The 24,199-nt window shown below is 44.1% G+C and overlaps 1 protein-coding gene across 1 annotated transcript in view; it reads right to left on the reverse strand.

Moving 5' to 3' along the window:
* The window catches only part of LOC142748943 (catenin alpha-1), a 148,036-nt gene that overhangs the window by 84,171 nt on the left and 39,666 nt on the right, over nt 1-24,199 (reverse strand). Inside the window, exons 4-5 of the mRNA XM_075856366.1 lie at nt 8,295-8,461; nt 8,074-8,193 (exon numbers count right to left, since the gene is read on the reverse strand). Coding sequence (XP_075712481.1) covers nt 8,074-8,193; nt 8,295-8,461 — 287 coding nt within the window. The remainder of the gene's footprint in view (nt 1-8,073; nt 8,194-8,294; nt 8,462-24,199) is intronic.

The following is a 24,199-nucleotide window of genomic DNA, read 5'->3' on the forward strand; positions in this document are numbered from 1 at the left end:
TCTATTAAGGTCAGCCTTTTTCAGAAGTTGCCATAAAGACAGTGCATTATAAGAAAGAAAATCTAGGTGGTCTATCTTCAATAGAGATTTGAGTTCTGGTATAGTAGGGTTGAGGCCATGTAAGAGTACGGATTTGAATGCTGTTGTGTTTTGTCACAAGTTTTTTGTTATGTGCAGACTGCCAGTGCCTATCGTCTGTGGTAATAAGTCCCTAATTTGTGAAAGTATAGAGGATGTAGGAATTAGTTTAACCAATGAAATTACAGATCTCCAGATATCAAGTGTGGGTTTTCGCGAATAATTTCGGTATAGGTAAATTAATGGGGATATCTCTTCCATTAAGGATTAACTGTTTTATTGGGAGTGGGGTTAATGAATTTTCTATAGCAACCCAGTATTTATGTTGTGGCTGGCGCATCCAATCCACCACCCGACAGACATGGATCGCTTTGTAATAAACATGTAGGTCAGGTAATCCAATACCTCCACTTCCACCAGGTCTAGTTAAGATGTTATAGGAAATTCGTGATCGTGCAGTCCTCCAAACAAATTTAGAAAAAAGCCGTCTTAATGAAAGGAAGAAAGACTTCGGGAAATGGATGGGCAGAATCTGGATAAGATATGTAATCTTGGGCACTATGCAACATTTAATTAGATTTTTGCGTCCAATACAACAAATGAAGGGGATGGGCCAGGAATCTCGTAGTTCAGAGATATGGGAAATAAAGGGAATATAATTTAATTGAAACAAAGATGAGAGAACCGATGCTAGAGTAATCCCAAAGTACTTTATTGTATCTCTAGACCAATCGAACGGGGACGAAGCAATTAAAGTCGTTTTTACGGTGATTGGCAGAGTCAGGATAAGAGCTTGCGACTTAGACATGTTGATTTGGAAGCCTGAAATAAAGCCAAAAGCATCAAAAACATGTTGTAAATGTGGTAGGGCAGTTTGAGGATTTGTCAGGATCATTAAAAGATCATCTGCAAAAGCTGCCACTTTGTGTTCCCTTCCACCACATGCCATTCCCTTGATCTCCACATCTGCTCTTATTTTTTGAAGGAGCGTCTCTAAAGTGAGAACAAACAAGAGGGGGGACAATGGACATCCATGTCTGGTACCATTGCTGATGAAAATTTGGGGTGACAATACGCCATTTATAGCGATTTTAGCCATGGGATTGTGATACATAGTGAATATTGCGTCAATAAATTTATTAGGGAGGTTAAATTTACCTAGAGCCATTCTCATAAAAGACCAATTAATTCTATCAAAAGCCTTCTCGGCATCAGTGACGAGAAGGATAGCCGGAGTATGAGTTAAATGTGCATTCTGAAAGAGCTGCAAAATTGTATATGTGTTCTCCTTTCCCTCCCTCTGTGATATAAATCCTACCTGATCAGGATCTATGAGGGCTGGCAGTAAAGGCTTCAATCTGTTTGCCAAGAGTTTAGCATATAGCTTTAAGTCAGAATTTAAAAGTGAGATAGGCCTATAGTTTGCACGGAGAGATGGATCCTTCCCATCTTTATGTATAATTGAAACATGAGCCATTAAAGTTTGTGATGGGAACGGGTTACCAAGAAGAGCCTCACTGCAAACCATCATAAGATATGGTTGAAGGGTTGGTTTAAATGCTGTATAATAGAACGCCGGCAAACCATCTGGGCCGAGGAATTTGTTATTCTGGGTATCACGAAGGGCCTGATGTATTTCCGTTTACGTAAATGCGACTGCTTGATCAGATGTGATCTGTGGGAGGGTAATGGAATTAAGACTGGGTCAAATCATGTTATTGTCTAATTCAGGTGTACCTGTAGCATTGAGATGATATAATTCAGAATAGAATTTACAAAATTCGTCAGCAATAGAGGTTGTATCATGTATTTTCTGACCATTTGGTGAAGAAACAACTGATATAAAAGCTTTGTCACTTTTCCGTTTTACCTGATCCATCATGAATTTAGTAGCCCTGACTCCATAAGCATGTTTATATTGAGACGAGAGATATACCTTGGCAGACTTCAGATTGAGGATATTTTTCACCTCAGATCTAAGTTCCGAATGCCGTTGAGCATGCGAATCCGCTAAAGAACGTTTTCTGATGGCTTCAATCTCGGATATCTTATTTAGCAACGTAGTTAGTCTAGTTTCCATGTCTTTTTTAACGTGAGATGCAAGAGCAATACATTCCCCTCTAAAAAATGCCTTATGCACCTCCCGCAACGTACCCATCGAGACCGATCCATTATCATTTATAGAAAAAATTTCCGTTAGTTTTTCGAAGGTTGATGGACGTTCTAAGTAACGTTTCATTTAATCTCCAATTTGCACATTTCAGCGGAAGAGAGGGAATTCGAAAGGACATACAGAGTGGTGAATGATCAGAGAAGACGTGGGAGTCTATATAAAGTGCATTACATTGTTGAAGATATTTTGTATCTGAAATAGGTAGTCAAGTCTACTATAAGAGTTATGGGGGGCAGAATAGTCTGTGTAGTCCTCACAATCTGGATTGAAGAAGCGCCATACATCCCTAAGATTGTATGTATGAATAATCTTTTTCAATTTAGCTAAAGGAGAGGATATGTGTGAGCGGCCAGTGGAGGAGTCCAGGTTAGGATCTAGTGCTAAATTAAAATCGCCCCCCCCCCCCACCAGAAAGAAGCCAAGATACCTGATCCACGTTCGGTGTATATATATTACTAATCGTAATTAGTTGATTGGCTAAATTGTCTTTAATGAAAATATGTCTGCCCTCAGTATCCACAAGTTGATCTGTTAGCTCAAAGGGTATGGATTTATTAATACCGATACTGACTCCTTTAGATGCTCGAGATGTGGAGCTACTATGGAACCATTGCAAAAATAGGCCCCTAGACATGGAGGGAATATGGCTGGTTTTAAAATGAGTTTCTTGTAGTAAGCAAATGGAGATTTTTTTAACTTCTAAGATATCCGAGAATCTGTCCTCTCTTAGAAGGAGAGTTAATACCTCTCACATTATAGGAGACAATCCTAACATCAGCCATTTAATATAACATAGCAGGAAAGGTAACACATTGCAGACATACCATATATCCAAACAGGGTAATTGAGACCTACAGACCTATCAAATGAGATAGGAAGTTCGGGAAGAAGGAAAAGGAGCAGGTATGAACAAGAACTAGTAAACAATAGAGTGGACAGTATGTGTATCCACATACCTAGCATACAGGGGTATAGGTCAATTGACATGTGATAGTCTAGCCTATAACCTCTAAAGAAAAGATCAGTATTCTAAAGTCGAAAAAGGAATATCTGAAAACAGAACAACAATATGTAAATCTTACAACAAAGTGTCCCGTAATGCAAACCGTAAGGGTTTGAGCCTTAGCTGAAAGGATACAGCAGAGATTACTTTGTTAAATCAGGTAGTATCGGGCAAGATATTCTTCGGGGTCAGATCTGCGTTTCGCCTTCAAAGTCTTTTCCGATGTTGTCGTTTCCCAAGGGGTTGGAGGTGGAATGGTATGCAGACCAGCAACATCTTGGATTGTAGACCAATTTGGCATCATTTTTAGATCTTAACCCCTTAGTGACCAGACTATTTTAGGCCCTAATGACCAAGCTATTTTATTAGTTTTTCTATAGTCGCATTCAAAGAGCTATACGTGTTTTATATTTCCGTCGACATCGCTGTATGAGGACTTGTTTTTTGCGGGATTAGTTGTACTTTTTAATAGCACCATTTTAGGGTACATATAATTTTTTTATTAACTTTTATTTTTGGGGGGGGGGGGGGGATTATAAAAAAAAACAGAAATTCCACCATTGTCCTATGCGTTTTAAATTGACGCCGTTCACTGTACGGGGTAAATAACATGTTACCTTTATTCTACCTTTATTCTATGGGTCGGTACGATTACGACGATATGTAGAGGTTTTTTTTGTTTTACGACTTTTGCACAATAAAAATACTTTTGAACTAAAATTATTTGTTTTTGCATCGTTGCTTTCCAAGAGCTGTAATTTTTTTATTTTTCCATCAATGTAGTGATTTTTTGGGATTGTTTTCTGCGGGACGAGACGTCATTTTGATTGGTACTGTTTTGGGGAACATGGGACTTATTGATTAATTTTTATTATTACTTTTTTGGGGGGCAATGGAAAGAAATTGCAATTTCGCCATTGTTTTTTGCGTTTTTTTTTTACGGTGTTCCCCTTGCGGTTTAAATTACATATTAACTTTATTAATAAAGTTATTACGGTCGCGGCGCGAAGGCAGTTGCGCCGAAACGCGCGTTGGGGCAGACACATTGCCGTGCACTCACCTGGATGTTTAATGGGTACGTGCTCCACCATCATATGTTGTTCACATTTGTCCATATATTGATGTTATCCATTTATGGTATTATCTTTATACCTTTGAGTACTTCTCCTTTGACCATTTCATCTGGCATACATTTGTAGTCATTTTGTATTCATTTATATTTATGTACCGACGTACCCTCATTACCAGATTATACTCCTTGTCTATTTTAGACGTTACTTATCTTGTATAGTGCATGGAGTGCATGTCTTTTTTAACCTGTTGGTTGATGGATTCTTTTTATTATTGTGTATTTATGTGTAATTTTCATTAAAGTACTTTTCTATTTTCTCATATGTTCTTGTCTTGCATCTTTTCTCTTTTCGGTCTTATGTAGTGCAGTGTATTGTAACTGTAATTTTACAACTGACAGTCAAGCTGCCTTGGGCCGGACCTAATAGGCTTCCATATGTGGCAACCAGGAAGCCGTTGCTAGGCACAATTTTTCACGGGGGGCCAACGGGGTACAGAGGGAGCCCCCTTCCTTTGTGTCAATCACTTAAATGCTGCTGTCGCTATGGACAGCGGCACTTAAGGGGTTAAACTGTGGCGATAACTGATCGCCACCGTTGAAGTGGGATGTCGGCTATACATTACAGCCGACACCCGCTGAAGATGAAGTGCACACAGCTCCTGTGCACGCTTCATCCTCAGGGCGTTACTGTACGCCCATTTGCAGGAATGCACCGCTAAAAAGGATGTACAGTAACGCAAATTTGCGAGAAGGGGTTAAAGGGACCCTGTCACCTCCAAAAAAAAACGAAACCACAATAGTCAGTAAATAGCTTAAAAGACTATTCCGTATCTGTAATTTTTAATCTTTCTACTCACTTGCATTCCCCCGCTGTAAGCCCGCAAGTGAGCCAATACTTCAGTGTAACAGCGACCGTGGCGCCTCCGGAGGGGCTTCATGTGAGACTGTCAGTATAACGACATACTGCAATACATTAGTATTGCAGTATATCATGCAAGCAATCCAACGATCGCTTGTTCAAAACCCCCAGGGGGTATAGAAAATAAAAGTAGCTAAAAGTTTTTTTTTATATAAATAAATAAAAAAATATATATTAAAAAGTTCAAGAAAATTTTTTTTTTTCCCATTTAAGAACAATGTAAAAAAAAATTAAAAGCTGGTATCACTGCGTCTGTAAAAGTCTGAACTATTACAGTATAACATCATTTAACCCGCAAAGTATGGTCACTTGACCTCGCACAAAAAATAAATAAATAAATAAAAAGGAATAAAAAGTGATTGAAGAGACTCATGTACCCCAAATTGGTGCCCATAAAAACTACAGTTCGCCCAGCAAAACATAAGCCCTCACTGCTTAAATTGACGTAAAAAAAATAATAATATGGCAACAAAACAAATTTTATTTTTAACAATCAGTCTTTTCATTGTAAAAGTAGTAAAATAAGAAAGAACTATATAAATTTGGTATCGCTGTAATCTTATGGACCCGCAGAATAAAGCCGTAAACACAACCCCCCCCCCCCCCCCCCCCCCAATGGCGGAGTCACAGTTTTTTTTCTCATTTCACCCCACAAACATTTTTTTGCCAGTTTCTCAATATGTTATATGGTAAAATAAATGGAGCTATGAATATTTACAACTTGTCCTGCAAGAAACAAGCCCTCATCCGGCTAGATCGATGGATAAAAAGTTATGGCTTTTGGAATGTGGGGAGAAGACGAAAGTGAAAATCACAAAAATGGTTAATAAAAGCTTAGATCATTTCTTAATACAAACAAATAAAAAAGCGTCTATGTGTAGAATTCTTGTTTGAATGGTAATCCAGTCCGATTGCCACTTGGGATAAGAAGGGAAATTTTTCCTTTTTAGGTAAGAATGGTTTATGCCTTATGGGAATTTTTTTTTATTTATAACCTTCCTCTAGATCAATAGGGGTAAAACAAAGTTCTATAGTTTCTCCCATCCCTTCCCTTTCTCCCGTTCCTTGTTTAACGACGGACATGTTTCTTATTTTAACCTAGTAATATGTATATGTAACTAAGGGCCTGCTCACATCACCGTTGCCCTTCCGCTGAAGGGTTCCATCTGAGGTTTCTGTCGGGTAAACCCCTCAACGGAAAGGCAAACGGAAACCTAAGCTTCCGTTTCCCCCCCCCATTGAAATCAATGGTGATGGAAACGTTGCTAAAGGTTTCCGTTTGTTTTGACGGAATCAATTGCGCAGTCAACTGTGCTATTGATTGTCAAAAACGACGGAACCCTGTCACAACGGTGACAAATGGAAAACTTTAGCAACGTTTCCGTCACCATTGATATCAATAGGGATGTCACGATACCAGAATTTGGACTTCGATACCGATACTTCGTTTAGTATTGCGATTTCGATACCAATTTCGATACTTTGCCAACAGTAGTAAAAAAAAAAATTCTTCCGTTTTCTGATGTGAAGCGCGGGGTGTGATGAATTTTGAACGCGCCTCACATTAATAGTAATTAATCCCATCCTGTTTCTCAGTCATAATGGGTTAATGTGTGAGGTACATGATGGGGTTAATTACTATTAATGTGAGGAACATGGAGGTTAAATTTATCATCGCACCTCGTGCCCCCCAATAAGTGATAGAAAGCCGTGTTTATTTTATTTTTTTACAGCGTACACATCATAAATGATGCAAAAAAATTGTTGTGCAGGTTATTACTGCCGCGCCATTACTGAATGTGTATATTTTATGTATTGAGACTTATTTTAATGTTTATTGTAAAAAAGGTGAATGTGTATTTTTTTTTAAATTTAACAATACTTTGTTTTTACTTTATTTTTAAACTTTAATGTACTGACATATATCAGATATGTGCCAGTACATTAACCTGTGGACGGATAGCACACAGGCAGTTGTTAGGACATACTTGGGTATGTCCTAACAACATGAAATATGGTAAGACAGCCCTGGGGTCCGTCAATAGACCCTGGGCTGTATGCCCATATATGGTATGGCCCTCGATCGCGTCACAGGAATTCCCTGTTACGCGATCAAGGGGCATCCCCCCTGCTCATTTTCTCCTGAATGCTGCAGTCAGCTGTGATCGCAGCATTCAGGGGAATAACGGCGGAGATGAGAGGTTTCTCTGATCTCCGCCGTTATAGAGCGGGGCTGCGGCAGTGTAATACAGCCATTGCCCCGCTCCTGACAGGAAGTGCGCGCGCGGTCAGCATAAGGAGGTGCGGCCGGCGCTGTACTAATGAGCGGCGGTTCAGGCACTGGAGACAGAACATGGGGGTGTTTTGCAGCGCGCCCGCCATGTTCTGTCTTCAGTGCCGCCGCTCATTAGTGCAGCGCCGGCCGCATCACATCATCCTGACCCCGCGAACTTATCATGACTCAGGAGCGGGGCTGTGGCTGAATTACACAGCCACAGCCGCGCTCCCATACATTCATGTATTACTATACTGAGCTGTGCGGCTGCGCAGCTCAGTATCGAAATACAGGAAATAGCGGTATCGAACCGTTTAGGGATGCACAGTATCGAAACAGTATCGAAGTTTCGATGCACCGTGCATCCCTAGATATCAATGGTGCGGGAAACGGAAGCTTAGGTTTCCGTTTGCCTTTCCGTTGAGGGGTTAACACGACGAAAACCTCAGACGGAACCCCTCAGCGGAAAGAAACGGTGATGTCAACACAGCCTAAGATGTTCAGTCCAGAAAATCAGAACTATAGTGGAGAAAAAAAATTACTTAAAGATTACCTGTTGTCGTTTTGCAGCCATAACATTTAACTTGTCCACCTCTGCTTTTAAAGCTTTGTATTGTATTCCTAAATCCTGCTCTGTGCCAGCATTTCTTAGTTTTACAATTCCTTCTTCCACCTTTAAACATGAAAAAAAATAACATAACTATTGTGAGAAGATGAACTGCACAAATATCATCCTGAATAGGAGATATTGAAAGATACAATAAAGTACATTACCACTTTCAGCTGAACAAGTAGTTTGTAGACATCTGCCATATCAGCCAATATAAGCAACCTTGTAACTGCAGACAGCAAAGCTCGTGCAGCTCGGACCATGTTTCCACGTTTCACAGAAGAACACGGATCATCAGCAAACTCTCCAGAAGCGCTTCTCATTACCTCTCCTGTAAGTAAATGAAAATTTCTGTTAAATTTGATTTGGGGGTAGAAGAAAAATAGATATTTAATGTTTTATAACAGCTTACGCTACACAGAATAGTTAAAGTATGAAAACTATAGTTTCCAATGTGGATTCTCATCTGTACTCCTGATGTCTGATGGCACTACTGTCTGTAGGTTTCTGGGTAATAAAATATCAGGCAGAACGTGTCTGGGCCATTGCATAACTACGGAATGCACTGGGTGACAACTGCAAATATTAGCCCTGTGTATTCTGCTGTGGTCACTGAATCCCCTGTCAAGTCCTGCTCACTGCGCCTCCCGTCTCTGGGGAAGCTGGCGAATCAGGAGACAGGAGGCGGGACAGGGCGACCTCTATTGCTGCTGCCCTGATGTGCTGTGCGTCGGTTGGAGAGAAGTGGAAGTTCAAAGTGTGCGGACCCCAGACTGTGTGAGGTGTCGGAGAGTTAAAAGAGGGTCTGAGAAAGTGACCCAGGAGCAGTACAGTACTGAAATGTGCTCTTTCAAAGTTAACCGCTAATACTGAAGATCCTCTGTTAGCCATGTCACATAGATTGTGGCAAAAGTGAGACTAGTAGTGGGATGGCCATCACCCCTCCTTCATCAACAGTTGAGTCACAAGTGGTTAGAGTAACTTATAAGTAAAACCTGTTAATGTGTGAAGTCATGAATTCATGTTAAACCCTTGCCGACATTTGATGTATACCTACGCCATAGCCGGAAAGGGGATATATGGAGCAGGTTCACAGGCTAAGCGAGTGTCGACTGCAACAACAACAAGCAGGATCCTGCTCGTATAACCCCTTAGATGCCATGGTCAATAGCGATCGTGGCATCTAAAGCGTTAAACAGAAGGGGGCGACCCCTTCTGACAGCCCATCGCCACCCCCCGCAATGCGGTGCTGATGTTTCTCATGGAAGCCTGGCGGCATAATGAAGGCCCCCAGGTCTGAATACAAAAATGTGACCGTATAAACTAAGCTCCTATGCTCCCTATTGTGGCAGCAGCAGGAATCACGCATGTTAACCCCTTCCTGCTCCAAGTACTATTACGTCACGCTGAGCACATCATTCGCGCTAAGTGAGGTAATAGTACGTCTAAGATTTAATACAGCGCCATTTTCTCCCGGCGCTTTCATGAGCGATGATAACTGCTGTTTCCAACAGAAGGCTATCACAGCTCAACGTGCATGGGCCAATCGCGGTGGTCCCGTCTCAGCGATCACCAATAGTGGCAATCGCTGACATCATTTCCTGCCCCTGACATCAGATCCTGCTGCACCCTCCCTGAACTTCTCTGTTGGTGTTAGGGAGTCGTTCAGAGTGGGTGTGGAGAGTTGCTAGTAAAAATTAAAAAAAAAGTAATTTTTTTTGCTTTCTACGTCCTCCATCCACTTCCCACTCCTGTCCTCTTCCTCATTGTTCCCCTTGACACCCGTATGTTTTTGGTCAGTGCTCTATCACTGACCACTTCCTAGTTTTCAGGGCCACATTTTTTGGTCCTTGGATTTTATTTTATATTCTTTATTAAAAAAAAGTTTGTTTTGACAGTCATCAGCTAGTTACTTTAGTACTAGCGTTATCAGGGAACCGTCAAAAAGCGTAGTTAGATATAGCGTCAGGGAATTTAGCGTAGTTAGGTTTAGCGTTAGGGATCCATCACCGTAGTTAGGTTTAGGGTCAGGGAAGTTCAGAATAATCTAGTTAGGTTTAGTGTTAGAGAATTCTCACCTTAACTAGGTTTAGCATCTGGGAAGTTCACATAAAATCTTGTTAGGTTTTGCATCAAGGAAGCTCGGAATAATTTAGTTAGGTTTAGAGTTAAGGAATCTATGCCATAGTTAGGTTTAGTATCAGGGAAGGTTATTTTAATTTAGTTTAGCATTAGGAACCCTCGCACTAGTTAGGTCTAGTGTCAGGGAAGCCCACTCGTTCTATAAAAACAAAACAAAAAACACCTTTTTTTGTATAGTTTAGGTAGCAGCCTATTACTCCTAGTTAGTGAAGCATAGTTTTTTTTTGTAAATTTTACATGTGTCTGAGAACAACATAACAAACATGTCCCAATGAAAATTTACTACTGAAGAGGCATATTCATTTCTTGCCTCCGACGCAGACTCGTCGGTTGGTGAGACGGTTTTATTTATCAACCAGTGATGCAGAGGAGGGACCCCCTAGGAGACGCCCCAGGACCACCACAGTTGAAACCCCCGAAAGTGACCCCACCGCAGTTGAAACCCCCGAATGAATTGATGCCATTTGGACCACCACACCAGACAATTATGAACCCCAAATCCCTATGGACACGGGCAGCCCATTGATCAAATTACCAGTGCAGTGCTCAGTGAGATGGACTTTTTCAAATCTTTTGCACAGATAGCTTTATAGAGCTTATGGTGTCCCAGACAAATTTATATGCCCAACAGTAGGTCACCAAGATCCCCACATCATTTTATGCCCAATCCCACAGGGGGACTCCTGTAGACGCAGCAGAGTTGGGCAAGTTCTGGGAACTGCTCTTGATCATGGGGCTTCTGAAAAAGCCTTCCACTAGGGCCTACTGGAGCACAGTCATCTAATACCACTCCCTGATGTACTGCATGGCCATGTCCAGGATGCATCAAGAGGCCATAGTTTGCTTCTTACATTATGCGGATAATGAGCAGTACCCATCCCAAGGTGAACCCAGTTTTGACCATTTGTTTAAACGGAGACCCCTATTAGACCATTTCAGTGCCCGGTTTTCCCAAGCATACACCCTTGAGAAGTGTATTTTTATTGAGGATTCCCTGGTACATTATAAACGGAGGCTTCAATTCCACCATTACCTGCCAAATAAGAGGGCAATGTATGGCGTGAAGATGTATAAGCTGTGTGAGAGTGCATCAATGTATACTTAGAAATCTAGCGTATATGAAGGGAAGGACACCAGTGTTCAGCACCAAGAATGTCCCCCCCTTACTAGGAGATAATGCAAAAATTGTGTGGGATTTGGTGCACCCACTGCTGGACCAGGGTTACCACCTCTACCTGGAAAAATTTTATACGAGCGTCCCACTCTTCAAGTGCCTCATATCCAAAAGTATTGTGGCATGCGGCACTGCTAGAAAAAAAACTGAGAGGCCTCCCTAAGATACTGCTTGGGCAAACATTCAGATGGGGTGATAACAGGGCACAATTATACCGCAACAGCAACACATTGTGTGTCAAGTACAAGCGAGATCTCCTTGTATTGACAGCAATACATGGCCACACCAGTAGCCAGGTACCAGTACAGAGACCCCCAAACTAGACTGCATCAGGTACATGAGAGGGGTGGATTTGGCAGATCAAGTCCTGAAGCCCTACAGCGCTATGCAGAAATATGGGGTGTGGTATAAGAAGGAGGCCGTGCATATCATATAGATGTAATTGTACAATGCGTACATGCTACATCGATGTCCAGGCCAGAGGGGAACTTTCCTGGAATTTCAAGAGGTGGTTATGAAGAACCTAATCTTTAGGGACCAGAAAGGGGGCATATGCATAGTACCAAGACAACACTTTCCAGAAGGTCCCCAAACTGGTGGGAAGGGAAAGAGTCAAAAGAGGTGCAGAGTCTGCTATAAGAGGGGGATAAGGAAGGACAATATATCAATGTGACACATGTCCCAAAAACCATGGCTCTGTATGAAAGTGTTTTAAAATTTACCATACATCCCTTGATTTTTAATTTACCCCAGTTTTACTTACCCAGATGCACTCCGCACAGCTTATCTGTCCCGGTCTGTGGGTATGTGGACCCACTAGGCCGCACCGCCGTAGCGGGGAGGGGGAGCAGCTGGCCAAACCACAGAGCAGGACAGCAATACAAAGTCCCGCACAAGGGTACCTGAATAGTCCAGACAGTGGCCAAGGCTTTGGCACGGATTGAGGTGGGTGCAGTAGGTTACGCCAGACGTGGCAGATGACAGCAGGTGCAAAACGATGCGACAGACATGGCAGGTCACACTGGACGTGGAAGATGGCACTGGACATGGCAGATGACACAGAATGTGGCACACGACAGCAGGAGCAGTAGACACGACTCCAACACTAGTAGGCAGAGGAACAAGAACACAACACGAGATACAGGAACAGGTAACAGGGCACGGGTAACAACTGGAACGGGAAAACATCGCACCATTTGCAAGACAGACTTGGGATACGCTAACAACGCTCATGGAAGAATCAGAAGGGCAGGGCCCTTCTTATAGTCCAGGAAATCATGTGTAGTTGATGATGATGATAGTTCACATGTACGCGCGCTGGCCCTTTAAGACAGGGCACGAGCACCCTATGGGACACAGCGGACCGGAGGTGAGCGCTGGCGTCTCCTAGGAAGGAGATGCGAGCCAGCGCTCACTGATCCATGGCTGTGGACGACGGGAGGTGAGTAAACCCGACAGCCCGGGGCCATGGATGCTAAAGTATCCTCCCTCTTATGCCCCTCTTCTTGGGGCCAGTGCGAGAGAGGAATTTCTTAATGAGAGCAGGAGCACTGAGGTGATCTTCCGGCTCCCAGGACATCTCCTCAGGACCAAACTCTCTCCAGTCCACCAAATAGAAAGTCCTTCCTCCTACAATTTTGCAGTCTAGGATCTCCCTCACCTCAAACACATTAGAAGAACCGCTGGGAGCAACTGTGGAGCTGGAAGTCTTACTGTAGCGGTTCAGCACTGGTTTCACGAGGGAGAAATGAAAGGAGTTGGGGATTCTGAGGGTAGGAGGCAGCCGCAGCTTATAGGAGACAGGGTTTATCTGTTGCAAAATCTCAAAAGGACTGAGGAACCTGGGAGCAGACTTGTATGAAGGCACCTTTAAACGGATGTTCCGTGAGGACAGCCAGACGTTGGTACCAGGGAGATACTCCCTTCTTTTTGTATCCTCTTTTCGCTTCATGCGATCGACTGCCAACAAAATAGAGGAACGGGTCTGTTGCCAGATTTGCAGAAAGTCCCCAAATGCCGAGTGAGCAGCGGGTACCTGAGATGTAGTCGACACAGGAAGAGGGCTTCTAGGATGTTGACTGTACACAATGTAAAACAGTGTGGAAGTGGTGGACTCACTTGTGTGGTTGTTATACGAGAACTCGGCCCATGGAAGAAGCTATACCCAGTTATCATGCTGCAAGGAGATGAAGTGGTGGAGATAATTCTCCATGATCTGGTTGATCCTCTCGACTTGCTCATTGGACTGGGGGTGATAGGCTGAGGAAAAGTCCAATCTCACATCCAGGAGTCTACAGAGGGCTCTTCAGAATTTTGAGGTAAATTGAACCAACCGATCGGACACAATGTGAAGAGGCAAGCCATGCAAGCGGAAGATGTGCTGAATGAAGAGACTCGCCAGTCGGGGAGCAAAAAGTAGGCCAGTCAGCGGAATAAAATGTGCCATCTTCGAGAATTGATCCACTACCACCCAGACAGTGTTGCATCCTGCTGAGGGAGGAAGATCTGTGACAAAGTCCATCGCAATGTGCTGCCAGGGGGCATTGGGTACAGGCAGAGGTTGAAGCAGGCCGGCAGGCTTGGATTGAATAACCTTGTTAGAAGCACACACCGTGCAGGAAGAGACAAAGTCCACATCGTCTTTGGGTAGCGTGGGCCACCAGAAGTGATTAGCAATCAGGTCTCGGGTCTTACGAACACCAGCGTGTCCAGCCAATTTAGAGCAATGTCCCCAGCGGAGAATTCTTCTCCTGTCTGCCAACCGAACAAAAGTCCTCCCCGGAGGGATGTCTGTAACCTGCAAAAGATTGGCAGTGACAATGCAGGACGGGTCTATGATACTCTGAAGGGACTCCACCGTGTCATCCGTCTCAAATGACCTGGATAGGGCATCGGCCCTCACATTCTTGTCAGCGGGACGGTATTGGAGCACAACTTGGAAATGGGTGAAGACCACCTGGCTTGACGGGGATTTAGTCATTGAACTGAAGATAAGTGAGGTTCTTGTGGTCGGTGTAGATCAGGATGGGGTGAGCTGCGCCCTCTAGAAGATATCTCCATTCCTCCAGAGCCAATTTGATGTCCAGTAGCTCCCGATCCCCAATGGAGTAATTGCACCCTGCAGAAGAAAAAAAGTCTAGAGTAACAGCCACATACAGCTGCCTTTCCTTTGGAGCTCCTCTGGAACAGAAGTGGACCTGCACCAGCAGAAGAAGCGTCCACCTCCAATGAAAACTGCCGAGATACGTCATGATGATGGAGGATCGAGGCTGAAGTGAAGGCTTTCTTGAGGCTAATAAATGTGGATTCTGCCTCTGGAATCCAAACATTGGCGTTGACACCCTTCTTGGTAAGGGTAGAGATGGGAGCTGTCAGTGAGGAGAAGTTTAGGATAAACTGCCGGTAGAAATTGGTGAATCCCAGGAACCGATGTATGGACCTCAGGCCTTGAAGACCTGGCCATTCCAGGACAGCTCTTACTTTCTCAGGATCCATCTTGAGACCTTGATCGGAGATGATATAGCCCAGGAAGGGCAGAGAATTATTTTCAAAGACGCACTTCTCCAGCTCGGCATATAAACGATTCTCCCTTAATCGCAGCAGAACTTGACGGACATGCCTCCGATAAGTCGTCGGATCTGGGGAGAAAATCAAAATATCATCGAGATAAACTACAAACACAGACATAGAGGAGATCTCGAAAGATATCATTGACGAATTCCTGGAATACCACGGGAGCGTTACACAGTCCGAATGGCATCACCAGGTATTCGTAGTGCCCGTCTTGAGAGTTAAATGCCGTCTTCAACTTGTCCCCTTGACGGATTGGGATCAAATTATAAGCCCCACGCAAATCTAGCTTTGAAAAAATTCTGCCTCCTCGTATACGGTCAAACAGTTCGGATGTAATTGGCAATGGGTATTTGTTCTTGACCGTGATCTGGTTGAGACCACGGTACTCAATGGAGGGTCGAAGGGATCTGTCTTTCTTTTTAAACAAAGAAGAACCCAGCCCCGGCCGGGAAGGAAGACTTTCGTATGAAACCCCTCTCCAAATTCTCCATGATATAGGCCGACATGGATAGAGACTCTGGCAAGGAAAGAGGATATACCCGACCACGTGGGGAAAGAGGCATTAGGAACCAGTTCATTGGGGCAGTCATAAGTCCGATGTGGAGACAGCGTCTCAGCCTCCCTCTTGCAGAAGACATCTGCAAACTGAGCGACATGGGGGGGGGGGCAGTCCCGCCAATGACTGAGGCAGAGGAGGCTGGACAGGATGGATCTGCAACAGACAACGACCAAGGCACTTGAAGTCCCATTGGAGAACCTCTCCAGAATTCCAGTCCAGGACGGGGGCATGCAGTCGAAGCCAAGGCAGGCCCAGCAGAACAGGATTGATGGCCTTGGGCAAAACAAGAAATTAAATTAGTTCAGAATGAAGGGCTCCAACTTGGCGCTTCAACACCTTGGTCTTAGATACGATCGGATCGGGCAGAGGCAGTCCATTCACTGAGGCAACAGCCAAAGGTGTCTCTAGAGGAACTGTGGGCAACTGGAGATGATCCACTAGCTCCTTTTGGATGAAGTTTGCCGTAGACCTGGAGTCTAGATAGGCAGAAACCCGATGCGTCCTCTCACCAGATACTATGGTCACAGGAATAGACAACTTGGAACAGATCGCTTTATTTGGTGCCGTTCCACCTAGGGTTGTCTCTTCTACCAATCCTAGGCACTGGGGTCTCTCTCTGGCCTCTGGGGACACAAACGCACAATATGGCCTCCGAGGCTGCACTACAAAGTCCAGAAGTGCATCTGCGTTGTCTCTACTGGGTAGACAATTTGACTTGGTTTATCTGCGGTGGATTCTCTGGTGAGACGACTGAGAGGAATAGTAAGGATTGCTGGTAAGTAGAATCCAGCCTAGGAAGTTCTCCCTCCCGGAAAACCTCTTGGGAACGCTCCCGGATCCTGTCAACCCGTATGGCTAGTAGGATGAGATCGTCCAGGGTAGATGGAAGATCGCGAGTAGCCAGTTCGTCTTTAATCCCAGAAGACAGTCCCTGCCAGAATGTGGCCACCAAAGCCTCGTTGATCAAAATTAATTCAGCAACCAGGGTACGGTACTGGATGGCATACTCGCCCACGGAGTGGACTTCCAGGTGTAGGGTCAGCAGGGATGCAGCAGCCGAAGAAACTCTCTCAGGTTCCTCAAAAATCAAGCGGAAAGTCCGCAAGAAGCACTGCAAGTCACGGGTCTCTAGTCCCTGATGTTCTCACAGAGGATTAGCTCATGCCAGGGCTTTGCCAGTAAGGAGAGAGATGATGAAGGCGATCCGGACGTCATGAGAAGAGAAGGCCCTGGCATGTAGTTTGAAGTGGATCTGGCACAGATTCAGAAATCCCCTGCAGGTCCTCGTGTCTCCGTCATAACGAGGAGGTAGCGGCAAGAACCACAGGGGATTGGCACTGGTACTGACAGGAAGTGTAGCAGGAGGTACAGCAGAAATGGGTGCGGTGACGACTGTGGTTGGAGCAACCAGACGATGAGCAATGGCGTTCACCGACAGGAGGAGTGGGTCTTGTCGAGACTGGAGGACTTGCATCTCGGACAGCATGGCTTGAGTCGTCAAGGTCTCAGGTTGACCAGCGGGGTCCATGGCCTGAGCATATCTGTCTCGGTCTGTGGGTATGTGGACCCACTAGGCCACACCGCCATAGCGGGGGGGGGGGGCAGCTGGCCAAACCACAGAGCACCTCAGCAATACAAAGACCCGCACAAGGGTACCTGAATAGTCCAGACAGTTGCCGAGGCTTTGGCACAGATGGGGGTGGGTGCAGCAGGTTATGCCAGACGTGACAGATGACAGCAGGTGGAGCACGTTTCGCCAGACGTGGCGGATCACACTAAACGAGGAAGATGGCACTGGACGTGGCAGATGACAGCAGGTGCAACACTTTGTGCCAGACATGGCGGATCACATTGGACGTGGCAGATGACACAGGATGTGGCAAACGACAGCATGTGCAGTAGACACGACTCCAACACTAGTAGGCAAAAGAACAAGAACACAGCACGGGATACAGGAACAGGTAACAGGGCACGGGTAACAACTGGAATGGGAAAATACAAAGGGACCATTTGCAAGGCAGACTTGGTTTACACTAACAACACTCAGGCAAGGATCAGAAGGACAGGGCCCTTCTTATAGTCCAGGAAATCATGTGCAGTTGATAATGATGATTGTTCACATGTGCATGCACTGGCCCTTTAACCCCTTAACGCTCCAGGACATACTATTATGTCATGGTAAGTGCATCGTTCGCGCTCCATGACATAATAGTATGTCATGGAGTAAACACGGCGCCGTTCGCGCGGGGCGCGTGCATGAGCTGTGATAGCTGCTGTTTCCGACAGCAGACTATCACTGCTCAATGTGCCGGGACCGATCGCGGTGGTCCCCGCAGATTTAACCCCTCAGAAGCCGCGTTCAATAGCGATCGCGGCTTCTTAGGGGTTAATCCGCCATCGCCGGCCTGCTACACGATAGCGGCCGGCGATGGTGACTATGGCAACCGGACACCAAAAAATGGCGTCCGGCTATGCCATAGACGGAAGCCTAGTGGGTCCTGACAGAGTCAGGACCCACTATGCTTGCTGTCAGTGAGTAGCTGACAGTTCTAATACACTGCACTATGCATGTAGTGCAGTGTATTAGAATAGCGATCAGGACCTCCTGCCCTCATGTCCCCTAATGGGACAAAGTAAAAAAGTAAAAAAAAAGTTAAAAAAAGTTGTGTAAAAATAAGAAAATAAAAGTTTTAAAAGTAATAAAAGTAAAAATCCCCCTTTTTCCCTTGTCAGTCTTTATTATTAAAATAAATAAATAAACAAATAAACTATACATAATTGGTATCGCCGCGTCCGTAACGGCCTGAACTACAAAATTATTTCGTTATTTATCCCGCGCGGTGAACGCCGTAAAAAAAATAAATAATAAACCGCACCACAATCACAATTGTTTGGTCACTTCACCTCCCAAAAAATGGAATAAAAAGAGATCAAAAAGTCGCATGTACCGAAAAATGGTACTGATCGAAACTACAGTTCGTTACGCAAAAAATAAGTCCTCGCACGGCTTTTTTGAAGGAAAAATAAAAACGTTCTGGCTCTTAGAATAAGGTAACACAAAAAGTGAATGATTGTTTACAAAACGTATTTTATTGTGCAAACGCCATAAGACATAAAAAAACTATAAACATCTGGTATCGCCGTAATCTTATCGCCCCGCAGAATGAAGTGAATGTGTCATTTATAGCGCACGGTGAACGCTGTGAAAAAAATAGAACAAAAAAACAATAGTAGAATTGCGGTTTTTTAGTCACCGCGCCACATAAAAATAGAATAAAGACTGATCAAAAAGTCGCATGCATGACATGAAAACTGCAATGGATTCCTCAAGGTCTCTAGTTTCCAAATTGGGGTCACTTTTGGGGGTTTTCCACTGTTTTGGCACCACAAGACCTCTTCAAACCGGACATGGTGCCTAATAAAAAAGAGGGCTCAAAATCCACTAGGTGTTCTTTTGCTTCGGAGGCCGATGCTTCAGTCCATTACCGGCCCGAGGGCCACGTGTGGGATATTTCTCTAAACTGCAGAATCTGGGCAATACGTATTAATTTGCGTTTCTCTGATAAATCCTTTTGTGTTATAAAAAAAATGGTATAAAGAGGATTTTCTGACAAAAAAAAAAAAGTAAATTTCACCTCTACTTTGCTCTAAATTTCTGTGAAACACCTAAAGGGTTCATAAACTTTCTAAATGCTGTTGTGAATACTTTGAGGGGTCTAGTTTCTAAAATGGGGTGTTTGATAGGGGTTTCTAATATATGGGCCCCTCAAAGCAACTTCAGAACTGAACTGGAACCTAAAAAAATAAATAAATGAGGCAATACTTCGCTTCTTACATTATACTGATAATGAGCCGTGCCCACCCCGAGATGACCCCATTTTGACCGTTTGTATAAACGGAGACCCCTATTAGACCGTTCCAGTGCACGGTTTTCCCAAGCATACACCCCGAGAAGTGTATTTCTATTGATGAGTCCCTGGTACATTTTAAAGGGAGGGTTCAATTCCGCCAGTACCTGCCGGGTAAGAGGGCAAGGTATGGCGTGAAGATGTATAAGCTGTGAGAGTGCATCAGGGTATACCTACAGGTTTAGGATATATGAAGGAAAGGACACCCCCAAACCAGACTGCATCCTGGACTACAATAGGTACATGGGAGGGAAGGACTTGTCAAATCAAGTCCTGAAGCCCTACAGCGCCATGCGGTGTGGTATTAGAAGCTGGCCGGGCACATCATACAGATGGCTTTGTACAATGCGTACGTGCTACGTCGATGTGCAGGCCAGAGGGGAACTTTCCTGGAATTTCAAGATCTAATCTTTAGGGACCAGGAAGGGGGGGCACCCAGTACTTCTGGAAGCGAGGCCACACGCATCGTACCAGGGCAACACTTTCCAAGAGAAGTTCCCCAAACCGGTGGAAAGGGAAAGAGTCAAAAGAGGTGCAGAGTCTGCTATAAGAGGGGGATAAGGAAGAACACAATATACCAATGTGACACGTGTCCCGAAAAACCAGGGCTCTGTATAAAAGATTGTTTTAAAATGTATCATACATCCCTTGATTTTTAATTTACCCTGATGCACTCCGCACAGCTTACCCCCCTCATCTTTCCCTTCTGAGCCCTGCTGTGTGCCCAGGCAGCTGATAACAGCCACATGTAGGGTATTGCCGTACCCAGGAGAACCCACATTACAATTTAAGGGGTGTATATCTCCGGTGGCGCATGCTTGGCACACTATATCGGACACTGACATGCCATATATATATATATAAAATTGCAAATCTCACTCTGCACCATCTGCTGCGCATTATCTTTTACACAGTACCTGTGGGGTCAAAATGCTCACTACACCTCTAGATGAATGTCTTAAGAGGTGTAGTTTTTAAAATGGGGTCACTTCTCGGGGGTTTCAACTGTACTGGTACCTCAGGGGCTTCTGCATACATGACTTAGCACCAGAAAAGCTCCAGTAGGCCAAATGGTGGTCCTTTCCTTCTGAGCCCTCCCATGGGCCCAAACGGCAGTTTATCACCACAAATGGGGTATTGCCGCACTAAGGACAAATTGGGCAACAAAATGGGGTATGTTGTTCCCTGTGAAAATAAGAAATTTTGATCAAAAATTACATCTTATTGGAAAAAATATCATTTTTTTCATTTCACAGCCCAATTTAAATAGGTGCTGTGAAAAAACTGTGCGGTCAAAATGATAACAAAAACCATAAATGAATTCCTTGAGGGGTGTAATTTCCAAAATGGGGTCACTTCTGGTGGGTTTCCATTGTTTTGATACCTCAACACCTCTTCAAACTTGGCATGCTGCCTAAAATATATTCTAATAAAAAAGAGGCCTTAAAATGCACTAGGTGCTTCTTTGCTTCTAGGGCTTGTGTTTTAGTCCACGAGCGCAGTAGGGCCACATGTGGGACATTTATAAAAACTGCAGAATTTGGACAATACATATTTAGTAGTATTTCTCTGGTAAAACCTTCTGTGTTACAGAAAAAAATTTTATAAATTTGAAATTCAGCAGAAAAAATGAAATTTGCAAATTTCATTTCCACTTTGCTTTAATTCCTGTGAAATGCCTGAAGGGTTAAAAAACTTTCTATATGCTGTTTTGAATACTTTGAGGGGTCTAGTTTTTAAAATGGGGTGTTTTATGGGGGTTTCTAATACATAGGCCCCTCAAATCCACTTCAGAACTGAACCGGTACCTTCAAAAAAAGGCTTTTGAAATTTTCTTAAGAATATGAGAAATTGCTGTTTATGTTCTAAGCCTTGCAACGTCCAAGAAAAATAAAATAATGTTCAAAAAACGATGCCAATCTTAAGTAGACATATGGGAAATGTGAACTAGTAACTATTTTGGGTGGTATAACCGTCTGTTTTTCAAGCAGATGCTTTTAAATTCTGAAAAATGCTATTTTTTGTAAATTTTCTCTAAATTTTGCAATTTTTCACAAATAAAGACTGAATATATCGACCAAATTTTACCACGAACATGAAGCCCAATGTGTCACGAGAAAACAATCTCAGAATCGCTTGGATAGGTTTAAGCATTCCGACGTTATTACCACATAAAGTGAAATATGTCAGATTTGAAAAATGGGCTCTGAGCCTTAAGGCCCAAACTAGGCTGCGTCCTTAAGGGGTTAAAGAGGCTCTGTCACCAGATTTTGCAACCCCTATCTCCTATTGCAGCAGATCGGCGCTGCAATGGAGATAAGAGTTGAGTTTTTTTGTTTTTTTTTAAAACGAGCATTTTTGGCCAAGTTATGACCATTTCTATATTTATGTAAATGAGGCTTTCTAAAGTACAACTGGGCGTGTTTAAAGTAAAAGTACAACTGGGCGTGTATTGTGTTCGTTACATCGGGGCGTTTTTACTTCTTTTACTAGCTGGGCGTTGTGTATAGAAGTATCAGCCACTTCTCTTCACAACGCCCAGCTTCTGGCAGTGCAAAGACACAGCGTGTTCTCGAGAGATCACGCTGTGACGTCACTCACTTCCTGCCCCAGGTCCTGCATCGTGTCGGACGAGCGAGGACACATCGGCACCAGAGGCTACAGTTGATTCTGCAGCAGCATCAGCGTTTGCAGGTAAGTAGCTACATCGACTTACCTGCAAACGCCGATGCTGCTGCAGAATCAAATGTAGCCTCTGGTGCCGATGTGTCCTCGCTGGTCCGACACGATGCAGGACCTGGGGCAGGAAGTGAGTGACATCACAGCGTGATCTCTCGAGAACACGCTGTGTCTTTGCACTGCCAGAAGCTGGGCGTTGTGAAGAGAAGTGGCTGTTACTTCTATACACAACGCCCAGCTAGTAAAAGAAGTAAAAACGCCCCGATGTAACGAACACAATACACGCCCAGTTGTACTTTAATTTAAACACGCCCAGTTGTACTTTAGAAAGCCTCATTTAATAAAATATTATATTTACTTTATTTTATTTTTTACAACATTTTTTTTTTTAAATTAACACTTTTTTGTAGTCTCTTCACGACAAATACACAGATGAAATATAGCAGCTACAGGGCATAGGATAGGAACGGGTCCCATTCCTATCTCCTGTGCTGCGCGTGCTCAGTTGTATGCGCAGTTCAGAACAAGCCAGCATAGAAGCTGGTTTGTAGTGGGAAAGCCGGCGCCATTTTGGTGAAGACTGGCCGCACTGCAGGTAAGGCTGGAGCGGCTGTATGTTTAGGGGGGTTGTGCGTGCTGGGGTGCGTGTGAGTGGCACGTGTGTGTGTGTGTGTGTGTGTGTGTGTGTGTGTGTGTGTGTGTGTGTGTGTGTGTGTGTGTGTGTGACAGTGCGTTGGGGGGGGGGGTGGTGTTTTTTTTTTGGTGTGGCTGCATGTGTGGGGGAGGTTATGATGCACCAGAATTATTAATCACCATTAATATTTCTACTGCATCTCTAGTTTCGATCCCAATTCATTGACCTCTAGTTTCTTTTGCGGCGCAGGGGAGAAGACAGACGTCTGCTATAGGCGAGTATAAGCATTTTTATTTTTCATTACTAACTTTATTTACTAACTTTTTTTGTTTTGCAGGTTCCGCTGGACCTATTTGGACTACGTCGTAGATTCGGTGGACTACTTCGATGATCTACGGTTTGTTTAACTAAATACCGTAAATAAAATGGTTAATGAGGGTCTTGTGGGGAAGTTTTTATTTCAATAAAAACATATTTTCTTAAGTATCTGTGTTTTTTTTAAATACTTTATTAGTGCCTTAGTAATGGCACTTGTCTGTTTGGTGACATCCATTACTAAGGCGGGGCTTAGTGTTAGCCAGTAAAAAGGCTAGCAGTAAGCCCCCATTATTACCCCGGTATCCACCGCCACCAGGGGTATCGGGAAGAGCTGGGTACATCCAGTACCCAGACATCTGTATCAATGGCCGGCTACTGGGGTGTCCGCAAGCTGATAAGGGACAAAAACCGTGGCCCTTCCCACCCTTGTAATGCTCGGCTGCTTCATGGTATCTGGCGGTTTATGAAGAATAAAGGGAAACCCACGTAGTTTTTTAAAAAAATAAAAGAAAAAATTTACGAAAATGACGTGGGGTCCCCCCACTTTCATAACCAGACAGATGCAATAAAGCAGAAGCAGGCTAGCATTACCAGGGTGGGAAGGGCCACTGTTTTTGGCCCTTCCCAGCCTAGTAATGCCAGCCTGCGGCCGCCCTGGTAGCCGACCTTTACTACAATCTGGTCGGGTACTGGATTGTACCCGGTTCTTCCTGATACCCCTGGTGGCAGTGGGTACCAGGGTAATAATGGTGGCTTACTGCTAGCCTTTTTACTGGCTAACACCAAGCCCCGTCTTAGTAATGGACGTCGTAAAACAGACCACTGCCATTACTAAGGCGCTAATAAAGTATTAAAAAAACAGACAAAACTCCCTGTTCACACAGAGATTTTTGCCGCGGAAACCGCATCAGAATCAGCGCCATAAAACTCCAGAAATTGCCCCACATTGATTTCAATGTGATGCAGATGAGTCTTCTTCCCGGACGGCTTCAGGCCGCTTACAGGGAAAAATAAGTGGCGTGTCCATTCTTAGCGCAGCTTCCGCCTCTGACAGCCTATTGAAAATAATGGGAGGCAGAAAA

The sequence above is a fragment of the Rhinoderma darwinii genome, chromosome 3 (genome assembly GCF_050947455.1).
Source record: "Rhinoderma darwinii isolate aRhiDar2 chromosome 3, aRhiDar2.hap1, whole genome shotgun sequence".
Lineage (NCBI taxonomy): Eukaryota > Metazoa > Chordata > Amphibia > Anura > Rhinodermatidae > Rhinoderma > Rhinoderma darwinii.